The 20,853-nt window shown below is 42.5% G+C and overlaps 1 protein-coding gene across 1 annotated transcript in view; it reads left to right on the top strand.

The window, feature by feature from the left end:
- LOC115145218 (C-Jun-amino-terminal kinase-interacting protein 3-like) overlaps nucleotides 1-20,853 on the top strand; it is a 69,235-nt gene that overhangs the window by 31,896 nt on the left and 16,486 nt on the right. Inside the window, 13 exon segments of the mRNA XM_029686610.2 lie at nucleotides 3,223-3,374; nucleotides 3,657-3,713; nucleotides 4,149-4,319; nucleotides 5,033-5,192; nucleotides 10,015-10,065; nucleotides 12,233-12,319; nucleotides 13,215-13,379; nucleotides 13,518-13,592; nucleotides 13,717-13,807; nucleotides 17,368-17,556; nucleotides 19,742-19,931; nucleotides 20,219-20,341; nucleotides 20,584-20,664. Coding sequence (XP_029542470.2) covers nucleotides 3,223-3,374; nucleotides 3,657-3,713; nucleotides 4,149-4,319; nucleotides 5,033-5,192; nucleotides 10,015-10,065; nucleotides 12,233-12,319; nucleotides 13,215-13,379; nucleotides 13,518-13,592; nucleotides 13,717-13,807; nucleotides 17,368-17,556; nucleotides 19,742-19,931; nucleotides 20,219-20,341; nucleotides 20,584-20,664 — 1,592 coding nt within the window.

Below are 20,853 nucleotides of genomic sequence, written 5' to 3'. Positions count from 1 at the left end.
GTTCTGCTTTTCTGATGTATCAAATACTTATGTCATGCAATAAAATGCTAATTAATTACTTAAAAATCATACAATTTGATTTTCTGGATTTTTGTTTCAGATTCCGTCTCTCACAGTTGAAGTGTACCTATGATAAAAAAATGACAGACCTCTACATGCTTTGTAAGTAGGAAAACCTGCAAAATCAGCAGTGTATCAAATACTTGTTCTCCCCACTGTATATTTTTGTTCACTATATATTAATATTTGCGCTTAAAGGCACCTTTTATTGCATAATTAATTTTACAGACGGAAAAAGTGCAACTGGTAGTGCAATAAAGGCAAGTACAAAAGTGTTTTTTTGAAATGTCGAATTAGATTTGTTGTAATTTGTTGTAATTGGTAGATTTGTTGTATATGGGTTAATCCTGGGAGAATGCCACCTGCCAAATTACTATTGAGATTCTTGTGCCAGCTTTCTTGCTAGTTTGACAGAAATGCCTTTGCAGGAGCCCTCAATCCTAATTGAGCTCATGTGCAATTCACAACTGCATTTCACATACCTAATCAACTAAAATTGGCTAGGTCAGGGGTTCCCAAACTTTTTTGGCCCACGACCTCATTTTGATATAAAAAATGTTTTGCGACCCCACCATGTAAACAAAGTCATGTAATTAACAGTCAGTTTACTTTTTTAATTGGGGTTATGACAGTCTATTACAAATCAGTCTGATTATACATTTGACAGTATTTAAATCTGAAGGAAGTATGGTTTGAAGTGACTGAAATGTATCAGAAAGGTATTGGGAAGTTCAGACGATCATCAGGCTATAATTTTGTATGATCTTGATTGTTCTTTTTCCCCCAGTCTGATTTAGTGCCTGGTCTTATCCACTCTGTTCTGATGGGTCCTATATGGTTTCTGACCATTGTAGAAGGAAACAGAAGTCACATACAGTGCATTCGGAAAGTATTCAGACCCCTTCATTTTTTCCACATTTTGTTACGTTTAGGGGTGTGGCGGTCATGACACTTTGTCAGCCAGTGATTGTCAGGCAAATTACTGCCGGTTTCACGTTAATTGACATAAACACATTTAGCATCTCCTTTTTCCAACGCATAGCCTACAAGTCACTGATGCAGACCTTTGGAACATGTAATATACACCATCACAATAAATCCATTATTTATTTTAGACAGGTCTAAAGAAACATGATATTAAGAAAATGTAGTCGGTTTCAGAAGAACAGAGTAGCTAGCATACTCTGCATTTTCCTTATGTTAGGCCCTGATCTGGCTATGCCGTATGGCTGTGGGCTACACTAGTTCATTTTTAACAGACAAGTTTTGCTTAGAATTCCATAGCATTATTTATATTATTTTATAGTATGAAGAATACAATTGAACATAGCTGAAAATAAAATAGACAGAATATTTTCTCCAAACGATTTGAGGGAGTACGCACATGCTGCTATTCTGTGTTGAGCGGTTAACAAAGAAAAAGGTATGCTTAATTTAGAGTTATTTATGTAACTTTTAGTTGTGATAGAAATGTTGGACTATAGGTTTTGATTTTTAATACATCCTAAGGCTGCATGATGCAACTCGGATGATGATTTGAAAAAAGTTGCAGGAAAGGCCTGAGCTCAGTTAGTACGTTTGGTAGGCTACCATCAGCAGCAACAGAGCTTGGAGAAGCCTAAATACCATGACTAAACTGTCACATGGAATTTGACTGCCATCACAACTCGTGACCGCCAGTGTGGCGGTAATACGGTCACTGTAACAGCCCTACTTATGTTACAGCCTTATTCTAAAATGAATTCAACAGTTTTTTTTCCCCTCATCAACGATGAAAATAAAACCTAATATAACTCAAACGGAAAGCATTTGCATTTTTGCGCAGTCCAGGCAGTGCTGAGAGGGATAGATCAGTCAAAGTCAATATATATAAAACATTTAATTTAAAAAAATAGTTCTTAACAGGGCATGTTTTTTTTCTATAATGACAAAGTAAAAACAGGATTTCAGAATATTTTGCAAATATTTAAAAAAATTAAAATAATTATATCACATTTACACAAGTATTCAGATCCTTTACTCAGTACTTTGTTGAGGCATATTTGGCAGCAATTAAAGTATTCTTGGATATGATGCTATAAGCTTAGCAGACCTGTATTTGGGGAGTTTCTCCCATTCTTATTGCAGAACTTCTCAAGTTCTGTCATGTTGGATGGGGAGCGTCACTGCACAGCTATTTTTAGGTCTCTCCAGAAATGTTCAATCGAGTTAGGTCCGGGCTCTGGCTGGGCCACTCAAGGACATTCAGAGACTTGTCCCGAAGCCACTCCTGTGTTGACTTGGCTGTGTGTTTAGGGTCATTGTCCCGTTTTCCTGTTATTTTATATTTTTTTATTAGTCAGTTAAGATCAAATTCTTATTTACAATGACAGCCAGGAAACGGTGGGTTAACTGCCTTGTTCAGGGGCAGTAGGACAGATTTTTACCTTGTCAGCTCGGGGATTCAATCTAGCAATCTTTCGGTTACTGTCCCAACGCTCTAACCACTAGGCTACCTACCTGAACGCTCTGGAGCAGGTTTTCATCAAGGATCTCAATACCATACCATAAAGGCCTGATTGGCGGAGTGCTGCAGAGATAGTTGCCCTTCTGGAAGGTTCCCTCATCTCCACAGAGGAACTCTGGAGCTCTGTCAGAGTGACCACAAAAAAAATAACTTCATCAAATTTAGAATAAGGGTCTGAATACTTTCCGAATGCACTGTATGTGTTCCTTGGTCTTATCTTTAAGTGATGGGGTCAAAATATTTTGTAATTTAAATCGTTCAAAAGACATTTGTAGGAAGAAAACAGAAACCGCTCTGTTTATTACAACCAAATCTAACGGCTACCGGAAATTCTCTCGTTACCCCATTTTCAAATCAGGTGACCCCTATTTTGGGAACCGCTGACCTAGGGGCATGTTGAGCTAACTATGCCTCTCGTTTCGGCAGTGAATAGTTTGCTTTTAGCCTTCTGAAAATGTTGTGAAAAATAAAATATCTGATAGCCAGCAAAAAACAGTTTGGGGTCAGCAGGCACGACAGTGTAAAAGGGTATGAATGCAACTTGTGCCCTCTCTCTTCCCCCCCTTCTCTCTTCTTCCTTTCTCATCCCCTTTCTCTTCTTCTTCTCTCCTCATCCCCTCTCTCCTCCCTTCTCGCCTCCTCCTTTTCTTTCTCAGTACTCGTCTCCGATGGTGGATGGGGATGTGACCATGACGCAGCGTCGGCGTTTCACACGGGTGGAGATGGCCAGGGTCCTGATGGAGAGGAACCAGTACAAGGAGAGACTAATGGAACTACAGGAGGCCGTCCGGTGGACAGAGATGATCAGGTGACGAGAGGATTTGGGGGAGGAAGGGGTGAAGGGGAGAGGAACCAGTACAAGGAGAGGCTGATGGAGATGCTGTAGGCCGTCTGGTGGACAGAGATGATCAGGAGAGTCAGGCCTTATCTCCTATGTTAAGCATGACAATGACCATAGAAATTGGCAAGACAAACAGATTTGCGTCCAGGCTCAAACATGCCTCTCTATTTAAGGACTTTTGGAAGATTAGACCAAATGAGGACTAAAAGAGATCCAAATAAATTTAAATCAAAATCTCTGTCTCCTCAGGGCATCCAGGGAGAGTCCTCAGATGCAGGAGAAGAAGAAATCCACCATCTGGCAGTTGTGAGTTGTTATCAGTGCCATGTAGCATAAAGGTGTCATTATGCTTCAGTTCTGCTAGTACCTAGTTCGGTGGAACCGAATGAGTGTGCTCGCTTACTCCCTTAAAAGATGTTCGCTTGAAAAACGGCAATAGTACTGTTTGTAAATTTTGAGACGACTCAAAATAGTCCAAATTAATCTAAGATAACTCAAGAAATCTGTCATTTATTTTGACGTTTTTGCAGAGGAGATCTTAGAAAAACCGTTACCCGAAGTCCAAAACAAACAAAAACGTCACAAAATGTTGTCAAAATATATGCACAAACTCTTCCGAACTGTTTCGGCTGGGAAGCATGCGGACACCTTAAGGCTGTGTACTGTATGCTTTGTAATGTTCAGTTATTGAAATTGTTACTAAACTTTGACTGTACGTCCCTCTCTCTTCTCTCCTTCCAGTTTCGCCCGTCTGTTCAGTTCCTCGGCCAGTCCTCCGCCAGTCAAGCGTCCGTACTACAGCGTCAACATCCACTACAAGTCCCCGTCCCCTGCAGGCTTCCCCCAGAGACGCAGCCACACCATGTGTCAGATCTCCACCTCAAACCGAACCCTGGAGTTTTTCCCAGAAGAGTGAGAGAAAAACACACACCAACCTTTTTATTTACATTCTTCCCTCACTCTGTCTCCGTCCATACCTTCATCCCTCTATCTCTCTGATCGTCCTCCATCTCTGTCCCTCCCTCCTTCCCATCCCTCTCCCTCCATCCATCCCTCTTATCTCTCCATCCCACTTTCCCTTCCTCCCTCCATCCATCCCTCTTTCCCTTCCTCCCTCCATCCCTCCCTTGTCCACCCTCTAACATTGTAGAGTTAGTTGTTTATGCACGTGTAGGGGAGAGGTTGGGGTTGCACTGTCGTAAGCGTAATCCTACAGTATGTGTACGTGTGATGTCATTTTTTTCCTCATATTTTTGAGTGAAATGATAATAAGCAGAAAAACAAACATTTTGAATCAGTTAGTAGTGTCCTTGCATGTGCCTTCATGTTAAAGTGCAAAAGGATGTATGGTTGCTAGTTCATATTACTGCTTTGTGCATTGTTCTTAATGATTAGTGTTAAGTGCAGATCACATATTGTGATTGCTTCTTATTTTGCGCTCTACTCCTGTTCTTTTGTTTTCCATTCATTTTCTCATGGCTGTTGAGCTGGCTGTAGCTTAACTGCTTAAAAACACACAATGCTGCTGTAGCTTCTCTCTTTCTTTGCAGCAGCCTGGCTGCGCTTGCTAACGCTTCGCTTCTCTCTCTGCGCATTTCTTTCTTTCTCTTCACCCTCTGTTCTAGACTGGCCAGTAATGGTGTTGCGTCTCTCATTAGCGACTCTGCGCTGTCAGCTCGCCGTGAGCAGCGCCGGGAACAGTACCGGCAAGTCCGAGAGCACATGCGCCGCGATGACGGCATTATGCAGGCCTGCGGCTGGAGCGTACCACCACGCTTCAAACAGGTACCGTCTCTCATAGCTGAAGGATGGGATTAAAAACAAATAAATAACTATTTGTAAAATACATTTTGTCTGTAAAATGTATATAGTATGTATACAGTGCATTCGGAAAGTATTCAGACCCCTTCACTTTTTCCACAGTTTATGTTACAGCCTTATTCTAAAATGGATCAAATTATTTTTTCCCCTCAATCTACAGTTGAAGATGGAAGTTTACATACACCTTAGCCAAATACATTTAAACTCAGTTTTTCCCAATTCCTGACAAAAAATCCCTGTCTTAGGTCAGTTAGGATCACCACTTTATTTTAAGAATGTGAAATGTCAGAATAATTAGTAGAGAGAATGATTTATTTCAGCTTTTATTTCTTTCATCACATTCCCAGTGGGTCAGAAGTTTACATACACTCAATTAGTATTTGGTAGCATTGCCTTTAAATTGTTAAACTTGGGTCAAACCTTTTGGGTAGCCTTCCACAAGCTTCCCACAATAAGTTGGGTGAATTGTGGCCCATTCCCCCTGACAGAGCTGGTGTAACCGAGTCAGGTTTGTATGCCTCCTTGCTCACACACGCTTTTTCAGTTCTGCTCACAAATTTTCTATAGGATTGAGGTCAGGGCTTTGTGATGGCCCCTCCAATACCTTGACTTTGTTGTCCTTAAGCCATTTTGCCACAACTTTGGAAGTATGCTTGGGGTCATTGTCCATTTGGAAGACCCATTTGCGACCAAGCTTTAACTTCCTGACTGATGTCTTGAGATGTTGCTTCAATATATCCACATAATTTTCCTTCCTCATGTAGCCATCTATTTTGTGAAGTGCACCAGTTCCTCCTGCAGCAAAGCAACCCCACAACATGATGCTGCCACACCCGTGCTTCACGGTTGTGATGGTGTTCTTCGGTTTGCAAGCCTCCGCCTTTTTCCTCCAAACATAACGATGGGCATTATGGCCAAACAGTTCTATTTTTGTTTCATCAGACCAGAGGACATTTCTCCAAAAAGTATGATCTTTGTCCCCATGTGCAGTTGCAAACCGTAGTCTGGCTTTTTTATGGTGGTTTTGGAGCAGTGGCTTCTTCCTTGCTGAGTGGCCTTTCAGTTTGTCGATATAGGACTCGTTTTTACTTTGAATATAGATACTTTTGTACCTGTTTCCTCCAGCATCTTCACAAGGTCCTTTGCTGTTGTTCTGGGATTGATTTGCACTTTTCGCTCCAAAGTACACTAATCTCTAGGAGACAGAACGTGTCTCCTTCCTGAGCGAGACGGCTGTGTGGTCCCATGGTGTTTATACTTGCATATTATTGTTTGTACAGATGAACATGGTACCTTCAGGCGTTTGGAAATTGCTCCCAAGGATGAACCAGACTTGTGGGGGTCTACAATTGTTTTTCCAGGGTCTTGGCTGATTTCTTTTGATTTTCCCATGATGTCAAACAAAGATACACTGAGTTTGAAGGTAGGCCTTGAAATACATCCACAGGTACATTACATTTACATTTAAGTCATTTAGCAGACGCTCTTATCCAGAGCGACTTACAAATTGGTGCGTTCACCTTAAGACATCCAGTGGAACAACCACTTTACAATAGTGCATCTAAATCTTTTAAGGGGGGTGAGAAGGATTACTTTATCCTATCCTAGGTATTCCTGAAAGAGGTGGGGTTTCAGGTGTCTCCGGAAGGTGGTGATTGACTCCGCTGTCCTGGCGTCGTGAGGGAGTTTGTTCCACCATTGGGGGGCCAGAGCAGCGAACAGTTTTGACTGGGCTGCGCGGGAACTGTACTTCCTCAGTGGTAGGGAGGCGAGCAGGCCAGAGGTGGATGAACGCAGTGCCCTTGTTTGGGTGTAGGGCCTGATCAGAGCCTGGAGGTACTGAGGTGCCGTTCCCCTCACAGCTCCGTAGGCAAGCACCATGGTCTTGTAGCGGATGCGAGCTTCAACTGGAAGCCAGTGGAGAGAGCGGAGGAGCGGGGTGACGTGAGAGAACTTGGGAAGGTTGAACACCAGACGGGCTGCGGCGTTCTGGATGAGTTGTAGGGGTTTAATGGCACAGGCAGGGAGCCCAGCCAACAGCGAGTTGCAGTAATCCAGATGGGAGATGACAAGTGCCTGGATTAGGACCTGCGCTGCTTCCTGTGTGAGGCAGGGTCGTACTCTGCGGATGTTGTAGAGCATGAACCTACAAGAACGGGCCACTGCCTTGATGTTAATTGAGAACGACAGGGTGTTGTCCAGGATCACGCCAAGGTTCTTAGCGCTCTGGGAGGAGGACACAATGGAGTTGTCAACCGTGATGGCGAGATCATGGAACGGGCAGTCCTTCCCCGGGAGGAAGAGCAGCTCCGTCTTGCCGAGGTTCAGCTTGAGGTGGTGATCCGTCATCCACACTGATATGTCTGCCAGACATGCAGAGATGCGATTCGCCACCTGGTCATCAGAAGGGGGAAAGGAGAAGATTAATTGTGTGTCGTCTGCATAGCAATGATAGGAGAGACCATGTGAGGTTATGACAGAGCCAAGTGACTTGGTGTATAGCGAGAATAGGAGAGGGCCTAGAACAGAGCCCTGGGGGACGCCAGTGGTGAGAGCGCGTGGTGAGGAGACAGATTCTCGCCACGCCACCTGGTAGGAGCGACCTGTCAGGTAGGACGCAATCCAAGCGTGGGCCTTGAGGTACAACTCCAATTGACTCAAATGATGTCAATTAGCCTATCAGAAGCTTCTAAAGCCATGACATCATTTTCTGGAATTTTCCAAGCTGTTTAAAGGCACAGTCAACTTGTGTATGTAAACTTCTGACCCACTGGAATTGTGATACAGTGAAGTAAGTGAAATAATCTCTCTGTAAACAATTTGTGGAAAAATTACTTGTGTCATGCACAAAGTAGATGTCCTAAACGACTTGCCAAAACTATGGTTTGTTAATTAACAAGAAATTTGTGGAGTGGTTGAAAAATGAGTTTTAATGACTACAACCTAAGTGTATGTAACCTTCTGACTTCAACTGTACATAAGTATGCAGGCCCTTTGCTATGAGACTCTAAATTGAGCTCAGAATCGTCCTGTTTCCATTGATCAGGATTGTGTTGAGGCACAGATCTGTGGAAGGGTACCAAAACGTTTCTGTAGCATTGAAGGTCCCCAAAAACACAGTGGCCTCCATCATTCATAAATGGAAGATGTTTGGAACAACCAAGACTCATCCTAGAGCTGGCTTCCCGGCCAAACTGAGCAATCGGGGGAGGAAGGGCCTTGGTCAACGAGGTGACCAAGAACCTGATGGTCACTCTGACAGAGCTCCAGAGTTCCTCTGTGGAAATGGGAGAACCTTTCAGAAGGACAACCATCTCTGCAGCACTCCACCAATCAGGCCTTAAATGGTAAAGTGGCCAGACGGAAGCCACTCCTCAGTAAAAGGCACATGACAGCCAGCTTTGTTTTCCAAAAGGCACCTAAAGGACTCTCAGAATATGGGAAACAAGATTATCTGGTCTGTTGAACTGATTGAACTGGAGGAAACCATGCACCGATCATCACCTGGCCAATACCATCACTACGGTGATATATGGTGGTGGCAGCATCATGCTCTGGGGATGTTTTTCAGCAGCAGGGACTGAGAGATTAGTCAGGATCGAGGCAAAGATGAACGGAGCAAAGTACAGAGAGATCCTTGATGAAAACCTGCTCCAGAGCGCTCAGGACCTCAGACTGGGGTGAAGGTTCACCTTGCAAAAGGACAACAACTCTAAGCATACAGCCAAGAGAAGCAGGAGTGGCTTCGGAACAAGTCTCTGAATGTCCTTGAGTGGCCAAGCCAGAGCCCGGAATTGAACCCGATCGAACACCTCTGGAAAGATCTGATAATAGCTGTGCATCCAACCTGATCCGCATAGAATGGGAAAAAGTCCCCAAAGGCACACCTGTATTTCTTGTTGCATCACAACCAAGAAGACTAAAGCTGTAATCGCTTCCAACGGTGCTTCATCAAAGTACTGAGTAAAGTGTCTGAACACTTATGTAAATGTGATATTTCTGTGTTTTTTTATACATTTGCCCCCCAAAAATCAAAAAACCTGATTTTGCTTTGTCATTATGGGGTATTGTGTGTAGATTAATGAAAAAACAAACAATTGGATCCATTTTAGAATAGGGCTGTAAACATAACAAAATGTGGAAAAAGTGAAGGGGTCTGAATACTTTCCGAATGCGCTGGAAGTAGAAGCCTAAATCTTGTTGTCTATTAGTTTTCTCCAGTTAGGGGAGGGGTGGTAGGTTTAGGGGAAATAATAAAGGATTATTTATTTTTAAAATATCATATTTACAAAAAATATATGTGGGATTGTAACATGTACTCGAATAGTCAGGAAGCATGTACAGGGAGTGAATTCAATAAATAAACGTACATGGAACAAAACAAGAAACACAAGAAACACGAGTAGCGCACAGACATGAAATGTATAAACAGAAACAATAGCGCCTGGGGGAAGAACCAAAGGGAGTGACATATATAGTGGAGGGAATCAGGAAGGTGATGTAGTCCAGGTGAGTCTCATGAGGCGCAGGTGTGCGTAACGATGGTGGCACATGTGCGTTATAATGAATAAACTGGCGACAATGAGCGCCAGAGAGGAGGAGCGGGAGTAGATGTGACAGGGATTGGAAATGATGCAGACAATTACATTGATGGAAGCTACAATCTATCTGCAATATTAAAGCGGATCTACCCCCAAATAAATAAAAATATATATAATTAAAAATTCCATCCATTTAGCAGTGAAAATACAGCATATAGGGTGGTGTCTCTCTATTTCTCCCATAGACTGGTGCTCAGCTGGACAGTGCACTGGAAGGCCCGCTGAAGAAACAACAGGTAAATGACACCCACAGAGTCCTTCCCTAACCTAGCATGAGCCAACCACAGTCTGACACAACACCTACAGTGCATTCGGAAAGTATTCAGACCCCTTCACTTTTTCCACATGTTGTTACGTTACAGCCTTATTCTAAAATGGATTAAACAAAATATCTTTCCTCATCAATCTACACACAATACCCCATTTTAGCAAATTTAGAATAAAAAAAAAAAAACTAAGCCATGAGGTCGAAGGAATTGTCCATAGAGCTCCCAAGACAAGATTGTGTCGAGGCACAGGGGGCTTTCCTCTTTTGTTCTCTATTTTTATTTCACCTTTATATTGTAGCCAGAGTCCCATTGAGATTTAGATCTCTCTTACAAGGGAGCCTTGGGTCGTAGAATCACAACATTATGTTAATCACATGACTCTTAAATTAGAATGTAATCCTATATTAGTACTCACACTGTCTGTTTTTCTTAGAGATAACAGAATAGGATTGTTAGAACTTTCATGTGTCTGTGTGAAGAGAGAGAAGCCTGAGATTTAACGCTGACGAGTAGATTTATGATGGCCTGGTGATAACCTAAAGACTGCATTGCATTCCAATCCATGATTAGTGTCTGTCGGCAACAGGGAGAACCAACCACCAGTTTATTTAAGGAAAGGATTTAGTATTCTAGGTTACATTAGTATTTTTTTTATAAGCAAGCAGTAAATGAACTAGAGACAGATATTTTTATTTTTTTTACCTTTATTTAACTAGGCAAGTCAGTTAAGAACAAATTCTTATTTTCAATGACGGCCTAGGAACAGTGGGTTAACTGGCTGTTCAGGGGCAGAACGACAGATTTGTACCTTGTCAGCTCGGGGGTTTGAACTTGCAACCTGCCGGTTACTAGTCCAACGCTCTAACCACTAGGTTATCCTGCCGCCATGTAAATCTCGATGTCTGTTGCATGAGAGCACAATGTACCTTTTTGTATCATTTCAACATATCTATTCTTCATCACAAGGTCTCAGGAAGACTATAAAGAGTTGTAACCGAATCCTGTTTATTTGGGCTTTTAACTCTACACCATTGGGTGATTGTTAAATGTTCCATTACTAATACATCTTCCATTACTAATGCAGTAATTACTAATAAAGTGGGATTGTTTTGAGGAAATCTAAGTCACTCCTTTGATTAGAATAATTCCACGACACTTGTATATACACAATTTATAAATACAACATAATACAAAATTACAAAACATACTCAAGAGGAACGTTCACATTCCTCAGCATAGAGGTCCCCAATCAACAATTTCAACTGCCTGAGAGGCACCAGTACATCTAGTTGCAGGGAGCTCTTTAGATTTGTTCCATACATGGGGTGCAAAGAAACTAAAAGCAGATTTAACCCAACTCTGTGGAGACCGAAGGGATCTCCAGAGTTAGCCATCCCTGAGACAGGGTTTGGTCATTCGTACATTGAAAGTTAAATAATGACGTTAGGTATGGTGGAATTTCATTGTTCCCGCAAGAAAGGGGGAGGCCAATGACATCTGAGGGCTCCATCAGGCCAACTTCATGGTCTACTCCATGAAGTTTGCATTTTTATCTAGAAAACACAATTTTGCTCAAAACATTATTTTTTTGAACCTTCAGTGTGTGTACATTACTGTATTAAGACATGGGATATTGTTTTCCAAAGGAAAAGTTAAAAAAATAGCTTGAGTGCGTCTTTCAGCCCCTAAGCCTTGTCCCCAAGACACACATCAACAGACACCACACGGTCTGACACAGCTAACTGACTCAATGATCCTGTCAATGACGCCACTCAACCTACTGATACAACATCTACCTAAAACCCAAACACTCTGCCCCCACAATACACACAACACTTACCTCTAACCCAACACACATCACTAGATGCCACACAATCTGACATATCTATTGACACAATGCCCCTGTCCCTCAGTCATGTTAACAGACACCCCACAACCTGCTGACACTTTCACTGCTATATCAACTTTCATCCAATCTCAAAGCTTGACACATCAGATATGTCGAAAGTGTGGTTATACGGCTATATGAATATAGCAATGGTGGTTTGATTGAATTTAGTTGTAGTAGTATCTTCTATTGGAGGTCTTAGAGCAGTTTTGTGATTGGAGGGTTTGTCTGTCCGTCTTCTCCCAGGCCAATGAGAAGGAGGACAACCGCATGAAGAATGTCCCTGTTCCTGTCTACTGTCGCCCCCTAGTAGAGAAGGACCCCAACAGGAAGGTAAACAAACAAACAAATATGTACTTGGTTAAAGCCACAATCTGCCATTTTTACCGCTGTTCAATCAATCGTCATGTTAATTAATTATATATACCCATTGAAGAATATTACTTATAACTGCTTCAAGAACTTAGCCCATCATAACCAAAAAGTTGTTTTACTCCAATGTTTTTTTAATTATTTTTTTTTACCTTTATTTAACTAGGCAAGTCAGTTAAGAACACATTTGTATTTACAATGACAGCCTACCAAAAGGCAAAACGCCTCCTGTGGGGACGGGGGCTGGGATTTAAAAAATGAAATACAAATATAGGACAAAACACACATCACGACAAGAAAGACACCACAACACTATATAAAGAGTGACCCAAGACAGCAACACAGCATGGTAGCAACACAACATGGCAGCAGCACAACAGCACAAAACATGGTACAAACATTATTGGGCACAGACAACAGCACAAGGGCAAAAAGGTAGACAACAATACATCACACGAAGCAGCCACAACTGTCAGTAAGAGTGTCCATGATTGGGTCTTTGAATGAAGAGATTGAGATAAAACAGTCCAGTTTGAGTGTTTTTTGCAGCTCGTTTCAGTCGCTTTGGGGACCTTTAACAGAATGGGACTGGCAGACCGGGTGTTGTATGTGGAGGATGAGGGCTGCAGTAGGTATCTCAGATAGGGGGGAGTGAGGCTAAAGAGGGTTTTAGAAATAAGTATCAACCAGTGGGTTTTGCAGCAGGTATTCAGAGATGACCAGTTTACAGAGTAGTATAGACTGCAGTGATGTGTCCTATAAGGAACACTGGTTTCAAATCTGATGGCCGAATGGGAAAGAACATCTAGTCGCTCGAGAGTGGTGTTAACGATGTGTGTAAACGAACTCTGTGTAGTTGTGGTGTGCGGCGGGCGTGGACCTGACGGGATGGAAGACGTGCACTCAGGAAGTGATGACAGTTAAGGCTGGCCCCGGCAACAGCGATACGAATCCTCTAGCCATAGAGGAGGGAGAGGGAGGAGACTGCAAGAGCAACCACAGCTCACCAGAGAAGAGAAAGGTACTGTCTCTTGATCTGGGTTGATTTGTTAGTTAATTAAGCTATTTGTTTTAATTTGAAAACATACTTATTGTCCCTTCTTCCTATTCTCACCCCCACCTCTCCCTCCTTTTCCGCGCCCCCCTTTCCCTCCCCTAGTCTAAGGAGCTCCATGAAACAGACACTATGAGTAGCAGAGTCTGGATCCTGACCAGTACCCACTCGGCCAGCAAGGTGTTAAATAGTAGTTTTTTGTATCAAGTCATTTCATTGTAAGTTGTACTTGTAATTCAGTTTTTTGCTGCCATTTGTATAATTTGTCAAATAATGAAAAACCATTATCGTTATCATCATCAAGGTGGTCATCATTGATGCCAACCAGCCCGGCTCGTTGGTCGACCAGTTCAACGTTTGCAATGCTCACGTGCTCTGCATCTCCAGTGTGCCAGGTTAGCGGTCAAACCATATCACAAACACATAGTACTCACCTACTAGACCAACTCTACCGCAACTTGACGACTTAGCACCCTACTACTAAATTAACACAACCAGATCTACTACCACAACATGACCACATACAGTAGCACTCACCATCTGGACCAAATATACTGCAACTTGACCACTAAGGAATCTACTGCCATAATAACATGACTACCTATCCTACACCCTATCTATTAATGCAACACGACCATATAGCACCCTCCACCTGAACCAAATCGACTACCATAACATGACCATAGTATTCAGATCAAAGCAACATTTGGAAAGTATGTTACAGCCTTATTCTAAAATTGATTCAATTGTTTTTTTCCCTCATCAATCTATATCACATTTACATAAGTATTCAGACCCTTTACTTGGTACTTTGTTGAAGTACCTTTGGCAGCAATTACAGCTTCGAGTCTTCTTTGGTATGATTCTACAAGCTTGGCACACCTGTATTTGGGGAGTTTCTCCCATTCTTCTCTGCAGATGCTTTCAGGCTTTGTCAGGTTAGATGGGGAGTGTCGCTGCACAGCTATTTTCAAGTCTCCAGAGGTGTTCGATCGGGATCAAGTCCGGGCTTGGGCTGGGCCACTCAAGGACATTAAGAGACTTGTTCCTAAGCCACTCCTGCGTTGTCTTGGCTGTGTGCTTGGGGTCGTTGTCCTGTTGGAAGGTGAACCTTCGCTCCACTCTGAAGTCCTGAGCGCTCTGGAGCAGGTTTTCATCAAGGATCCCTTTGTACTATGCTCCGTTCCTCTTTCCTTCGAGCCTGATTAGTCTCCCAGTCCCTACTGCTGAAAAATCCCCACAGCATAATGCTGCCACCACCATGCTTCACCTTAGGGATGGTATTGGCCAGGTGATGAGCAGTGCCTGGTTTCCTCCAGATGTGACGCTTGGCAGTCAGGCCAAAGAGCTCAATCTTGGTTTTATCAGACCAGATAATCTTGTTCCTCATGGCCTGAGAGTTCTTTAAGTGCCTTTTGGCAAACTCCAAGGGGGCTGTCATGTGCCTTTTACTGAGGAGTAAGGCAGCAGCTACTCTTCCTGGGGTTCAGCTAAATTAAGGCAGTTACACAATTTTAAAAACGTTATAACACATTTATTACAGAATTCACAACACAGTAAGGGTGTACCCTCAGGCCCATTCTCCACTACCACATATCTACAACACAACATCCATGTGTACGTGTGGTGTGTATAGTGCGTATGTTATCATGTGTGTGTATGCATGTACCTTCAGCTTGTCAACACCTCTCTTCCAATTTTGAGCCATGAGAGATTGACATGCATGTCATTAATGTTAGCTCTCCGTGTATTTTTAAGGGCCAGCGGTGCTGATCTGTTCTGAGCCAACTGCATTTTCCCAAGTCCCTCTTTGTGGCACCTGACCACACTACTGAACAGTAGTCCAGGTGCGACAAAACCAGGGCCTGAAGGACCTGCCTTGTTGATAGTGTTGTTAAGAATGCAGAGCAGCGCTTTATTATGGACAGACTTCTCCCCATCTTAGCTACTGTTGTATCAATATGTTTTGACCATGGCAGTTTACAATGCAGGATTACTCCAAGCAGTTTAGTCACCTCAACTTGCTCAATTTCCACATTAATAATTACGAGATGTAGTTGAGGTTTAGGGTTTAGTGAATGATTTGTCCCAAATACAATGCTTTTAGTTTTGGATATATTTAGGACAAACTTATTCATTGCTACCCATTCCAAAACTAACTGCAGCTATTTGTTAAGTGTTGCAGTCATTTCAGTCGCTGTAGTAGCTGATGTGTTTAGTGTTGAGTCATCCGCATGCATAGACACACTGGCCTTACTCAAAGCCAGTGGCATGTCGTTAGTAAAGATTGAAAAAAGCAAGGGGCCAAAATAGCTACCCTGGGGAATTTCTGCTTCTACCTGGATTATGTTTGAGAGGCTTCCATTAAAGTACAACCTCTGTGTTCTGTTAGACAAGTAACTCTTTATCCACATTATAGCAGAGGGTGTTAAGCCATAACACATCAGTTTTTCCAGCAGCAGAATATGATCAATAATGTCAAAAGCTGCACTGATGTCTAAGACAGCCCCTGCAATCATTTTATCATACATTTCTCTCAGCCAATCATCAGTCATTTGTGTAAGTGCTGTGGTTGTTGAGTGTCCTTCTCTATGTGCGTGCTGAAAGTCTGTTGTCAATTTGTTTATTGTGAAATAGCATTGTATCTGGTCGAACACAACTTTTTCCAGAAGTTTACTAAGGGTTGGTAACAGGCTGATTGGGCAGCTATTTGAGCCAGCAAAGGGGGCTTTACTATTCTTGGGACTTTAAATTCCCTCCAGGCTTGAGGGCACAATTTCTATTAGGCTTAAATTGAAGATGTGGCAATATCATCCGCTATTATCCTCAGTAATTTTCCATCCAGATTGTCAGATCCCAGTGGTTTGTCGTTGTTGATCGACAACAATATTTTTTTCACCTCTTCCACACGGACATTACAGAATTCAAAAGTACAATTCTTGTCTTTCATAATTTGGGCCGATAAGCTTGGATGTGTTGTGTCAGCATTTGTTGCTTGCATGTCATCCCTAAGTTTGCTAATCTTGCCAATGAAAAAGTAATTAAAGTAGTTGGCAATAGGAGTGTCTTCCATCTGGCTACTCTACCATAAAGTCCTTCCTTCTGGAAGGTTCTCCCATCTCCACAGAGGAACTCTGGAGCTCTGTCAGAGTGACCATCCGGTTCTTGGGCACCTTCCTGACCAAGGCCCTTCTCCTTTGATTGCTCAGTTTGGCCAGGCGGCCAGCTCTAGGAAGAGTCTTTCTTGGTGGTTCCAAACTTCTTCCAGTTAAGACTGATGGAGTTCACTGTGCTCTTGGGACTTTCAATGCTGCAGAAATGTTTTAGTACCCTTCCCCAGATCTGTGCCTCTACACAATCCTGTCTCGGAGCTCTACGGACAATTCCTTTGACCTCATGGCTTGGTTTTGTTCTGACATGCACTGTGGGACCTTATATAGACAGGTGTGTGCCTTTCCAAATCATGTCCAATCAACTGAATTTTCCACAAGTGGACTCCAATCAAGTTGTAAAAACATCTCAAGGATGATCAATTGAAAAAGGATGCATCTGAGCTCAATTTCGTATCTCATAGCAAAGGGTCTGAATACTTACATAAATAAGGTATTTCTGTTGTTTTTTTAAATAGAAATTTGCAATCATTTCTAAACTGTTTTTGCTTTGTCATTATGGAGAATTTTGTGTATAGATTAATGGGGGGGGGGGTAATTCCATACATTTTAGAATAAGGCTGTAGCGTAACAAAATGTGGGAAAAGGGAAAGGGTCTGAATACTTTCCTGATGCACTGTTATTCCACGTCTACTGAACTAGAATCACCTCTGTTTGTGATTCTTCTGTGTGTGCGTGTACATGTGTCTCTGTGTGTATGGGTGTGTATTTCTGTGTGTGCGTGCTTGTTTCTGTGTTTACATATGTGCTTGTCTGTGTGTGCGTTTCTGTGTGTCTGTCTGCAGCGGCCAGTGAGAGTGACTACCCGGCGGGTGAGATCGTGCTGGACCCTGGGGAGGGTGGTGGTGAGGAGACAGGCGGGATGGAGGGCATGCTAGCAGGCATCACCCTGGTGGGCTGTGCCACCAACTGTAGCGTGGCCCGCAGCAACTGCTCCTCGCGCACCGACACACCCGTACTGGACCGGGGACAAGGTGAGAACCCCAGAGATTTATCTACAGTGCCTTCAAAAAGTATTCATACCCCGTGACTTTGTTGTTACATCCTAATTTCAAAATTGATTAAATATATTTTTTTTCTCACCCACACAATAACCCAAAATGAGAAAGTGAAAACATGTTTTTAGAAATGTTAGCAATTTTACAGAAATTTCTCCTTTACATAAGTATTCACACCCCTGGGTCAATACTTGGTAGAAGATCCTTTGGCAGCTATAACAGCTGTGAGTCTTTCTGGGTAAGTCTCTATGAGCTTTCCACATCTGGATTGTGCAACATTTGCCCATTCAAAATTCTTAAAGCTCTGTCAAATTAGTTGTTGATCGTTGCTAGACAACTATTTTCAGGTCTTGCCATAGATTTTCATTAGCATTTAAGTCAAAACTGTAACTCGGCCTCTCAGAAACATTCACTGTCTTCTTGGTAAGGAACTCCAGTGTAGATTGTCCTTGTGTTTTAGGTTATTTTCCTGCTGAAAGATTCATTTATCTCCCAGTGTCTGGTGGAAAGCAGACTGAACCAGGTTTTCAAGTAGGATTTTGCCTGTGCTTAGCTCCATTCTGTTTCTGGACCTGAAAAGGACCTGAAAAACTTCCCAGTCCTTAACTATTACAAGCATATCCATAACATGATGCAGCCACCACTATGCTTATGGAGAGTGGTATTCAGAATGGGTTGTATTGGATTTGCCCCAAACATGTAACACTTTGTTTTCTGGACAAAAAGTTAATTACATTGCCACATTTTTTGCAGTATTACTTTAGTGCCTTGTTGCAAACAGGATGCAAGTTTTTACGTATTTTTATTCTGTACAGCAGGGTTCCCCAACTGGTGGCCCATGGGCTGATTTTGACCCGCGGGTGATTTTATTTGGCCCCCCAAGTTTTCTGAGCATTTAATTTGGTCTTTTTTTTTGTTGGACGTAAGACTGTTAAAACGCCAGCAAATCAGCTCCAAGTGACTTTTTTTTTTAGCAACAAAACCCGACGCATGCGCATCTTTGGGGCAAAACAGATGGGGTTGGCTTAGATTGTTGATAACATGTAAACAATATTTCATCTCCAATGTTTATTGAAAACATAAAAACATTTGTAGAATGAGCACTTGTTGTCTCTCAAATACATAGTTACAGTTGTTGGTTAAACTAGCTAGCATTTTTTTTTTGCCATATAAGCATTGACATAAAATCAGTTAAAACACCTCAAAACAAGACCTGGTATCAAGAACAAGATGAAACGAGCCACTTATGATTTCCCACATGGCAGTTTCTTGTCATTCTTGCTAGCAATCTGGCCATCCAGAATCACAACAACACGCTGACTTCTGCTCCATGGCGTTCACATTGTTTTCATGACTTTGTCAAATCAAATCAGTATATGTGATCGTATACAGTGGCAAGAACAAGTATGTGAACCCTTTGGAAATACCTGGATTTCTGCAAAAATTGGTCATAAAATTGAGTCTGATCTTCATATAGGTCACAACAATAGACAAACACAGTCTGCTTAAACTAATAACATACAAACAATTATACATTTTCATTTCTTTATTGAAATCACCACTTAAACATTCACAGTGCAGGGTGGGAAAAGTATGTGAACCCTTGGATTCATAACTGGTTGACCCTCCTTTGGCAGCAATAACCTCAACCAAATGTTTTCTGTAGTTGCGGATCAGAGCTGCACAGGCAGCTTTAACTGCGGCACAATTCTTCTTCTTGTCCCTCATCCCTTTGTCGCTGACCTGGCTCCCCCTCTCTGTGGGAGGCTGATTTCAGCTGAATCTAGTTGGGGACCTCTGCTATATATGTTGGTGTATATATCCCAGCAAACATACTACCACTACTAAGCGTTGTTTCGAAGATGACACGAAGTGCTGATATGTCTCTCCCTGTGTCCCTGTCCCCCCCAGCCCTGGTAGCTACCCTTCTCATTGGGAAGCTGCACCCAGCCCAGTCAGTTGAAGAGTTATAAGTATAGTTAATAGGCCTTCACATGTTTTTAAAATAACGATATGATATCGATAGCAAATAAAATACATTTCAACTGATATTGCTAGGGACTTTTTATATTAGTGCCCATCTCAAGTTAATAGGTATAGTTGGTATAGTTATAGTAGTAAATAGTGTATAATGTCTCTTCTTGTGTCCCTGTCACCTCAGCCCCCATGGCTCCACCACTCAGTGGGAAGCTGCACCTGGCCCAGTCAGCAGAGGAGGCCACAGAGGCTACAGAGGTAGCTGAGCCGGCCGCCAGCGAGACAGACGGCACCTTGGGACCTCCAGGGCCCTTCATGGAGCATGTCTTCACAGACCCCCAGCCTCCGGTGGTTGATGCTGGCAAATACGACCGGTAAGACACACGATTCGACCAGATTTGAATTGCTAGTAGTTGTAAAGAGAGGAAGTATTGCCAGGACATTTTTGAAAAGTCGTCATTGAAACTTTAAAAAATGTTCAGTTTTCAAAATTTTACTGAAAGTGTATTTACATACACTTTAGTTTGATTTAATTTAGTTTTAGTCAAAAAAATTCTGCAGAGACAATACTACTAACATGCTACAGTAGTTGGATTTGCCACCGTGTGGAATGTGGTAGTCTATAGTGGACTTCATGACTACTCTCTGTGTCCCCTGTCAGGTGTGCAGGTCAGTTAAAAGAGGAGTCTAACTCCCCACCCCAGGAGACGGAGGATGGAAACGACGACCCCAAAGCTGGCACCAGCGTTGTCCCCACCATGTGGCTGGGAGCACAAAATGGCTGGTGGGTAACTAATCACTATATGCCTAGCTAGTGGCAGGAATGTATCATAGTGATGTTGTTTTCTGGTTGTTTTCTGGTTTTCTAAAAAGGTGCAAAACATTTAATTGACCATGATGTCACAAAAAACGTCATAATTTTTTTGCCAACCAGTTTTGCCTGCATATGTCTTCCAACCCATAACCCTAACCCATAAAACCCTATATATGTCTATGTCCTAAATAAGCTTTACATCCTTTCTTGAGGCTTTACGTCCATTCTGCAGTGGCCAACTGGAAGAAGTGTCTCCACTCCATCAAACTGAAGGACTCTGTGCTCAGTCTAGTGTAAGTCCCCCACTACTGACCACTGTCTGCTTTTAGAATGGCCATTTTTACCAGTCCTTGATTTATGTTGTAGTAAATGGGTGCATGTTCAAATCAAATGTATTTATATAGACCTTCGTACATCAGCTGATATCTCGAAGTGCTGTACAGAAACCCAGCCTAAAACCCAAAACAGCAAGCAATGCAGGT

This window comes from Oncorhynchus nerka, linkage group LG17 (assembly GCF_034236695.1).
Source record: "Oncorhynchus nerka isolate Pitt River linkage group LG17, Oner_Uvic_2.0, whole genome shotgun sequence".
In the NCBI taxonomy this organism is placed as follows: domain Eukaryota; kingdom Metazoa; phylum Chordata; class Actinopteri; order Salmoniformes; family Salmonidae; genus Oncorhynchus; species Oncorhynchus nerka.
This window is presented reverse-complemented; position numbering and strand designations above follow the sequence as displayed.